Source organism: Cervus elaphus, chromosome X, assembly GCF_910594005.1.
Source record: "Cervus elaphus chromosome X, mCerEla1.1, whole genome shotgun sequence".
Lineage (NCBI taxonomy): Eukaryota > Metazoa > Chordata > Mammalia > Artiodactyla > Cervidae > Cervus > Cervus elaphus.
The window spans coordinates 110,949,366-110,958,778 of NC_057848.1; the positions used below are offsets into that span (position 1 = coordinate 110,949,366).

The 9,413-nt window shown below is 42.7% G+C and overlaps 1 protein-coding gene across 8 annotated transcripts in view; it reads right to left on the reverse strand.

Moving 5' to 3' along the window:
* Positions 1 to 9,123, reverse strand: part of ITGB1BP2 (integrin subunit beta 1 binding protein 2) — a 39,539-nt gene extending 30,416 nt beyond the window's left edge. For 3 of the 8 annotated variants that reach the window (XR_006340119.1, XM_043897806.1, XM_043897808.1), the window contains exons 1-11: positions 8,724 to 9,123; positions 8,436 to 8,485; positions 8,291 to 8,347; positions 8,068 to 8,213; positions 7,277 to 7,371; positions 7,111 to 7,169; positions 6,903 to 6,973; positions 6,690 to 6,789; positions 6,326 to 6,439; positions 6,027 to 6,089; positions 66 to 104 (exon numbers count right to left, since the gene is read on the reverse strand). Coding sequence is in view for 7 of the 8 variants with exons in the window: in XM_043897806.1 (XP_043753741.1) it covers positions 66 to 104; positions 6,027 to 6,089; positions 6,326 to 6,439; positions 6,690 to 6,789; positions 6,903 to 6,973; positions 7,111 to 7,169; positions 7,277 to 7,371; positions 8,068 to 8,213; positions 8,291 to 8,347; positions 8,436 to 8,485; positions 8,724 to 8,787 (858 nt within the window). In the remaining variant the exon portion in view is untranslated. Of the gene's footprint in view, positions 1 to 65; positions 105 to 5,261; positions 5,669 to 6,026; positions 6,090 to 6,325; positions 6,440 to 6,689; positions 6,790 to 6,902; positions 6,974 to 7,110; positions 7,170 to 7,276; positions 7,372 to 8,056; positions 8,214 to 8,290; positions 8,348 to 8,435; positions 8,486 to 8,723 lie in introns of those variants that run through there. The other 5 variants (XM_043897805.1, XM_043897807.1, XM_043897809.1 and 2 more) reach the window with 5 other exon arrangements.
* Positions 9,124 to 9,413: the final 290 nt, after the last annotated feature.

Genomic DNA, 9,413 nt, shown 5'->3' on the forward strand with positions numbered 1-9,413 from the left:
GTAAATTTTAAGCTTTATATATAAAGTTTATATACAAGGGTTACTTGAAATTTTTGATTCCTCACCTCCATCCTCTCCAGGAATTCTGAGTAGTTGCTGGTCCCCTGATTTTGATAAGATAGAAAAAAGTTGTACATTTAAGATTAGTGTACTTTATATACTCTTCTATATATATTTTACATCTCTAAATTTAAAAAAATACATCCTCTAAAGCCCCTTTTGATGTTTCACCCACAGAAAAATGACATTAAAAGTAAACTTTTGGACTTCCCTGGTGGCTCAGTGGATAAGAATCCATATGCTGATACAGAGGACATGGGTTTGATCCCTGCTCCAGGAAGATTCCACATGCTGCAGAGCAACTAAGCCTGTGCACCACAACTTCTAAGCCCACGAGCCACAACTACTGAAACCTGTACCCCCTAGAGCCTGGGCTTCACAACAAGAGAAGCCACCACAATGAGAAGCCCAAGCACTGCAATAAAGAGTAGTTCCTGCTTGCTGCAACCTAGAGAAAGTCCATTCACAGAAACAAAGACCCAGTGCAACCAAAATAAATAAATAAATAATAATAAAGTGTTCCTACTTTAAAAAAAAAATTTAAACCTTTGAGCTCATTTTACATGCTAGGAAAGTGATGCTCAAATTCCTTCAAGCTAGGCTTTAGCAGTACGTGAACCAAGAACTTCCAGACGTTCAAGCTGGATATAGAAAAGGCAGAGGAACCAGAGATCAAATTGCCAGCATTTGCTGGATCACAGAGAAAGCAAGAGAATTCCAGAAAAACATCTACTTTTGCTTCGTTGACTATGCCAAAGCCTTTGACTGTGTGGATCACAACAAACCATGGAAAATCCTTAGATGGGAATATTAGACCACTTAACCTGTTTCCTGAGAAACTTATACACGGGTCAAGAAGCAACAGTTAGAACTGGACATGGAACAACTGACTGGTTCAAAAGTGAGAAAGGAATATGACAAGGCTGTATACTGTCACTCTGTTTAACTTACATGCAGAGTACCGAAATGCAGAGTACTTAACTTACATGCAGAGTATTCAAAATGCCGGGTTGGATGAATCACAAGGTGGAATCAAGACTGCCGGGAGATAAGATGATTAGAGAGCATCACAGACTCAATGGACATGAGTTTGAGCAAACTCTGGGAGATAGTGAAGGACAGGGAAGCCTGGCGTGCTACAGTCCATAGGGTCACAAAGAGTCGGACCCGACAGCAACTGAACAACAACAAACTTCTGGGATTTCCCTGGTGGCGCAAGTGGATAAGAATTTGCCTGCCAACGCAGGCTTCGATCCCTGCTCCAGGAAGATTCTACATGCCTCAGAGCAACTAAGCCTGTGCACCACAAACACTGAGCCTGAGTTCTACAGCCCGTGAGCCACAGCTACTGAGACCACGTGCTACAACTACTGAAGCCCAAGTGCCTAGAGCCTGTACAACAAAAGAAGCCACCTCAATGAGAAGCCCACATACTGCAATGAAGAGTAGCCTCCACTTGCCACAACTAGAGAAAGCCCATGAATAGCAACAAAGACCCAGCGCAGACAAAAATAAATAAAATTATTTTAAAAGAACTTTTTTTTTTTAAAAAGTAAACTTCCAAAAAAAAAAAGTGAACTTCCCTGGTGGTTGAGTGGTTAAGACTCCAAGCTTCCACAGCAGGAGGCACAGGTTTGATCCCTGGTTGGATAACTAAGATCCCACATGCCACCTAGTTAGAAAGGATCTGAAGGATTCAGTTCAAGGGGAAAACTTAATTTGCACTTGAATGAGAGCAGAGAGCTAAGCCAGAATTATTGAATAACCTGGAGGTCCAGGAAACCCCTTTATCTGTGCTCAAACTTTCCTGCAAGGTAGAGGAAACTTTCCTGATGCATTCTCTAACATCCCCTAATCTTGCCTCAGTTTCCAAATCCTCAGCCACAATGCTGCAATCCCTCACCTTTGCTGCCCATGTCCATTCTCCCACCCCCATCTTGCTCCTAGCTACTAATGAAACGTTATGTTCCTTGAATCTGAACTGAGATAAAAGGGTGCTATGAAAAATACTTGAGATCACCTGAGGTTTGGTAAGCTTCCTAGTTTGATGTTTCTAAGAATCTGAAATCCCAGATTCTTGGCCACGCTGTTGAAGGAGTAAATCTGATTTAAGAGAGACTCAAAAAAAGAGATATCACTCCTCTAATTAAGATCTACATTTAAGGGAATTCCCTGATGGTCCAGTGGTTAGTGCTTTCACTGCCATGGTTCTGGGTTCAATCCCTGGTCAGGGAACTAAGATCCCACAAGCCGTGAGGTGCAGCCAAAAAAAAAAAAAAAACCAATAATCTACATTTAAAAAGAAAAGGCTGAACTTCCCTGGTGGTACAGTGGATAAAAATCCAGCTGCCAATGCAGGGGACACAGGTTTGATCCCTGGTCTGGTAAGATTTCATATGCTATGGGGCAACTAAGACTGTGCACCACAACAACTGAGGCCATATGCACCTAGGGCCTGTGCTCCACAACAAGAGAAGCCACCACGAGAAGTTGGTGCACTGCCATAAAGAGTAGCCACCGCTCGCTGCAACTAGAGAAACCCTGCATGCAGCAGCTAAAGAAATCCTGCATGCCGCAACAAGGACCCAGTGCAACCAAATAAATAGAATAAAATTTTTTAAAAAGAAAATGGCTATAATGCCTTTTTAACTCTCTTTTAAAATCATATTCAAAATCCTTGCTCTAGAATTTTAGGCTCTTCCCAATCTAGCCACACTTCACTTGACTCTTTTGTTCCCTCATTTAAACCTTCTGAGGGAATTACCTGGTGGTCCAGTGGTTAGGGCACCATGGTTTCACTCCAGGGGGCACAGGTTGGATCCCTGGTCAAGGAACTAAGATCCTGCATGCCAAGTGGCCAAAAAAAAATCCTCTGATATGTTAGCAGTGGCTACAAACCACAAAAGAACTAAGTTTGGAGAGAATCCAAAGAATTCTTACTTCTTACTCTACACATTTCTGCATTGTCTTTTACAACGACAATGTATTGCTTTTGGAGTTTATAATAAAACATAAAAAGTAAAATAGAACACCTTCCTACCCAAGCCTGGCTCTCCCAACTCTTCCATAGCCATCCAAATTTCTTATTCTTCAAACTTCCACTCAAAATATATCTCTTAACCCTCACATTTATGGTTAATTGATTTTCAACTAGGGTGCCAGGTCAATTCAGTGGGGACAGAATAGTCTTTCCCACAAACAGTGCTGGGACAACTGGATAGCTATAGGTAAAAATATAAAGTTGGACCCCTACCTCATACCACATACAAAAACTTTTAAGAATTCACCTGGCAATGCAGGGGACACAGGTTTGATCCCTAGTGGGGGAACTAAGATCCCACATGGCGTGGAGCAACTAAGCCCATGTGCCACAACTACTGAAGTCCCTGTGCTCTGGAGCCCACGTGCCATAACCAGAGTTCGTGTGCTGCAATGGAAGATCCCACATAACACAATGAAGATCCCAAGTGCAGCCAAATAAATAAGTATTTTTAAAAAGATGGATCAAAGACCAAAATGAAAGAGCTGAAACTATAAAACTCTTAGAAAACACAGGAATGAATTTTTATGACCATGTATTAGGCAATGGTTTCTAGGATATGACATCAAAAACATAAGCAACCAAAGGAAAGATGGATAAATTAGAATTCCTAAGAATTTACAACTTTCGTGTATCAAAAGACACCAAGGAAGTAGAAAGACAACACAGGGAATGGGAGAAAATATTTATAAATCATGTTTCTGACAAGAGATTTGTCTCTAGAACATATTTTTTAAAAACGTCACTAAAAAGACAAACAACCCTATTAACAAATGGGCAAAGGTTTGGTTTAGACATTTCTCCAAATAAGATACAAAAATGGTCAACAAGCACATGTAAAGATGCTCAGCATCATTAGCCATCAGGAAAAAGCAAATTAAAACCACAGTGATATTCTACTTCACACCCACTAGGATGGCTGTAATTTAAAAGACAGGTAACAAGTGCCATCTAGGATGTAGAGAATTGGAACCCTCATACACAGCTGATGGGAATATAAAATGGTGCAGCCTCTTTGGAAAACAGTCTGGCAATTCCTCAAAAGGTTAAAAGTTATCATCTGACCCAGAAATTACACTCCAATTATACTTGATATATATCTAAGAGAAATGAAAACATAGGTCCACATAAAAACTTGAACATGAATGCTCATGGGAGCATTATTACAGGAGCATTACTCATAATAGCCAAAAAGTAGAAACAATCCAAATATACCTCAAGTGATGAAGAGATAAACAAGTGTTATATCCACACAATGAAATATCATTTGGTCATTAAAAGGAACAAAGTACTGATGTCGGATGAGCATCATGTTGTATGAACATGGATGAACCTTGAAAACATTATCCTAAGTGAAAGAAGTCTGTCACAAAAAACCACATATTGTATGAAATATCCAGAATAGGTAAATCCATAGAGGCAGAGAGTAGATCAGTGGTTGCCTAGGGCTATCAGTTTGGGGGGAAATTGGGAGTGACTGCTAATGGGTATAGGGTTTCTTTTGGGAATGGCAAAAACTTTTAAAACTGATTGTGGTCGGGACTTCCCTGGTGGTCCAGTGGTTAACACTCTGTGCTCTACTGCAGACGCATGGGTTCGATCTCTAGTTGGGGAACTAAGATCCCACATGCTGCAGTGTGGCCAAAAAATAAAAATAAAATTGATTGTGGCTGCACAACTCTGAGTATACTAAAAAAAACCCTGAATTTTACACTTACACCTGGGTAAATTGTATAGGATGTGTACTATATTTAATTAAAGTTGTAAAAAATGTACTTGTTCCATGGTGTTTTCCCTTTCTACTACAGTCCACATTAATCACTCCATTCTCTCAACTCCTATAGCTTTTAAAATTGTACTGCACAATTTAGCACTCAGTTAAACTACTTGATAATATTTATTATTATCTCATGTGGATTAGCCTTGACTTGTCAACCACACTACAATTTTCCTAAGAGAAATGAATAAGTCTACTGCTTCTCAGATACCTGTAAACCACCTAACATGTAACTGGGCACGTAGTAAGTACTCAGTAAATACTTGGTGGTTGTGAAGAATTGATTGCATGTGCTTGTATTCACACATGTGCGTTACACACATACACAGAAGCTGGAGGGAATGAATGCAATCTTAGATAGTGAGGTGAGAGAACGACACTATGTGAAACTGCAGAATACAAGATTTATTTAAGGGAAAAAACAGCATGGTTTGGACACTTTTGTTCTCCCCTCCTTCTGCCTCCTGCTGCTCAGCGACACTCCATGGCCAACCATACCCTGGTCTCTGAAATCCTAAGGGAGTCACTGAGGTCCTATCTAGACACTTGACTGTCTGGTGTCACTATTCCCCCATTGCTTCCTCCTCTTCCTCCTCCTCTGTCCAGCTCAAGTTATCATCTGAATCCTCAGACTCTTCCTCATCCATCTCTAACCCAACCTCTGCCTTAGCCTTCTCAGCCAGTGCATCGGGGTGCTCCAGCTGGGCCCAGGATCCTGGGTCAGCCTTGACCAGGGAAATTTCAACCCGAGATGGCATCAAGGAGACAGAGCTCTGCTCCACGTCTATGACCTGAGGAGGAGGGAAAGATAGAGGAACACAGAAGAGAAAATGAGGAAACCAAAGGGATTGGGGTCAGGGCAGGGTGGTGGTGAATGACAGGGAGAAAAATAAAAAATGCAAGATGGGGGAAAATATAGGGAAGGATTAAGTAAGGGAGAGAGAGAAAGAGGAAAGAAAGGGAGTTGGGGGGAAGGGGAGAAAATAGGGAGAAGAGGGAGAGAGAGAGAGAATATCAAAGCAAATGAAGAGAAAACCTCCACTTTCCCACTACAACTTTGTCCCTCAAGACACCCTCTATTCATTCCAGTCCGGCCCTTCTTTTTACCCCATCTGCCTCCCCCTCTTGTGCCCCTTTCTCTTCACTTACCCCCCAGAGCTTCATCTGTGCTTGGAACACACGGTTACCATCAAAGACAATGTGGACATGAAGCTGAGAGAAAAGAATTACAGGGTAGGAACAATCCCAGGTCAGAACACGTTATTATGACACAGAAGCAGGCCAGTGGTGTATTCCCTACATCCACAGGCCAGTCAGATAACCCTGACCTTACAGCTCTACCAGAGGACTATGGAGCCTACATGTTAACTGCGTATGACGACTCAGCCTGTAAGATGATAATATCACCCAATTCACTGGCCTCCCATCCAGCATCAGACATTCCTCACCTCAGTTTGACTGGCCTTCACCCAGTTGAATGCAGGAAGTGGAATCTGGCCATATACAGTCACCACTACTAAGGAATCTGTCTGATGCCAATCATGACGGCAAGATGCTGGCAGCTAAAAAGATGTGAAATGTGGATGGTAAGAATGAACTCTTATCCCAAGGGGCGTTCTCATGGTGTATGTGGAAAAGAAACAGAGAGTGTCAGAAAGATTAACATGACCTCATATTGCAAAACCGCTGGGAGCAGAAATCTCATTTGGTCCATGCAAAAGGGAGAAGATAGAGCTTGGCCATGAGGTACAGGGAGGAGAAATTATTTGGGAACTGGGTTCTAATCAAGAGTTCAGTAAAGTCGGGACTTACCTGCTTTCCCCAATCATGTCTACCAACTCTGCATCCTGGCTGTGCCAGGAACGCCCCAAAATCCAGGGTCTGGATGCCACAACAGCTCCAAGATTTCACCCTGAGGTAGGAATAGAATTCACTTCATCTCCTTTCCCCTCCCCACAAGCACTCCATCTTAAGGTCAACATTGGGAAAATCCTGTCTCACAGCCCACCCAGTCCCCTCCATCACCCCTCATGGAATTGAGGTGCTCCAGGGTGGTAGGTACATGGAGTAGCATCACTCTCTAGGCCTTGGTATACCTAAGACAGATAAAGGAGAATCAGGAAAAGAATCAGATCATTTAAAAATGTATGCAGCCTCACATCTATACCCAGCCATCCCTCAGGCATCACGTCTCTCAAACACATGCTTGAGTCCTCCACAAACTCTCACTCACAGCATCACATCCTGGGTTCTGGCAGCTGGCTCCAATCCGGATCAGGCTACTGTCAACTCCTGGACAAAGAAAACAAGAGTCAGGAACCCTATTCATTTCTTCCACCCAACTGCCACTTTCACTAAATTCCAGCCTGTGAAACCTGTCCTACTAAGGACCCACTTACCTGCTCCAGGTTCTTGGTCTAATTCCTTCTGTTCCAGTGCCATTTCCAGGGCTTGGGATATATTTAGTGGAAGCAACTTTGGAGGCAACTCTGACCTAGGGGGTATGGGTGGGGTGATTTAGTCCGGACCCACTAACTATGACCAACAGTGCCAACCTTCCCACCAGTGGTAATAGAATTGAAGAAGTCTGGTGAAAGTAGGGCAGAGTTAGAGAAGATGGATAGCAATCCCATTGCCAATTTTCTTCTCTGTGGATATGCCAAATCCTTGAACCCTGGGGAATTCCCCAGGGCTTCTCTTGCCAATCTACTCAGTTGCTCTAAATCCATATTTTTCTATACAGCTGCATTATTCCCTTTTCTTCATCTAATTAACTATAGACTTTCTTCTGTTGCTCATATTATTTCCACAAAATTTATTCATTCTTCTCGGCAGCCTCCTGGCTGCCAATACTACTACATTCTTTTCTTAATATATAAAACTCTTTTCCAAAAAGAAAGAAACCCAATTCATTCAACAATCACCCTTATATTATAACTAAGTATGTATTTGTGAGAGGCTATAGTTACTCTGTTGATTCAAAATACCTACCCCATCACCCCATACCATCTTAAAAGCAAAGGACATTATTTCTGGACACAAATTTCCCCTAAGGTACAAAATATACACCAAGCCCTGACACTTGGGTCTCCTCCTATCTCTAGTCTCTAGTTCCCAAACCTCAATGACCCATTAATCACTCCTAGGAAGCTCCATGAATGTACGAAAAACCCAGGGACCTCCTCTTTACTTGGGCCTCTCCCGACGCAAAGTCTCTGCTGACTTTGGAATCACATTCGGAGGTCTTTGCTCCTGAAGTGAACTGCTTGTACCAGGGCCCTCAGGTTGAGGGACCTCAGGGAGCTTCTCAGCACAGTGTGGTCCCACAGTACAGCCCTAGTATAGATACGGAAAGAAGATTAGGGACGGAATCCTTCTATTAGGGGCAGAATCCCCGAAAGTAAAGAATTTACCTTGATGTTTAGGAACTCAGAGAAATCTACAGTTCGCTTCCGGCAGCAGGACCAACCCTGATAACAAGAGACCCAGCTCAGCTTAGATTCCTGGCTGTTTCTTTTGCAAAATGCTCTTGCTATTCCCCCCTTGCCTATTCCTCACCTTAAGTGCGTCATGGAAGATTGGGACCCCAGGGTGATGGCAACAGGAATCTGTGGATACCAGTAACAAGATCAAGGAAGGAAAGGAATTCTTACTTTTCCAGGTTTATATCCTTACAATCTTTTCATATGGTATATAAAAAAAAGAATATCAGTAAAGACTGAAGAACATGCAGACCAATTAAACTAAGACAGGTACACACTAAATTTCTGTTCCTTTAACGGACTGCCTACAGCTGACAACTCCCTTAGCACCCACAGAGCTCCTGGCAAGGTCAGGATTACTCACCAGGAAGGTTGGTTTGGGGGTCAAAATGCTGCCCACAGCCTTTGTTATGGCAGAGTAGAGACATGGAGGCGTTGGTAAAATTACTGAAAGGGTATTTCAAGGAGTCTGGCTGCCGAGTGGGGAACACCTCTTAGTCTGGAGGCTTTTAGCTGCCTGGAAGGGCCAGCTGTTTCTATCTTTAGTTCAGGAGGCGTACACCTCCTAACATGGGCAAGGGAACTTCAATTGGTCTTCCCAGCCAATAGGAAAGAACTCAGGAACATTTCAGCTCTGAGGCTTAAGAAAAAAGTTATCAGGCAGAGTAGGGCTCAGAACCTGGGTGAGGTCAGCTAACCACTGCTGAGACTTGTTTTAGATTCACCATGCCAATTTCAAGCCTCTTACATACCAGCACCTGCTCAGAAAGAAATAACCAATTTTAAGCCCCCTCCCAGTTTGGTGAAGGTACCCCAATTCCTCTAGCCCATTCTCTTTCAAAGCAGCAGCTTTCCTCCCATCCTCATTACTTCTGTGTACCACCAAAAGCACGGGATTTTCAACCACTTTGACCATAGTATACATCTACCCTCCCCATGTTTGCCTAGATGATTAATATTTTAAGCAAAAGGTCATAAAGGATTATTCTTATAGCCTTGCACTCATCTGAGACAGAACTCCCCTTCCTCCCCCCTTCAAAAACAGCACAGAAAA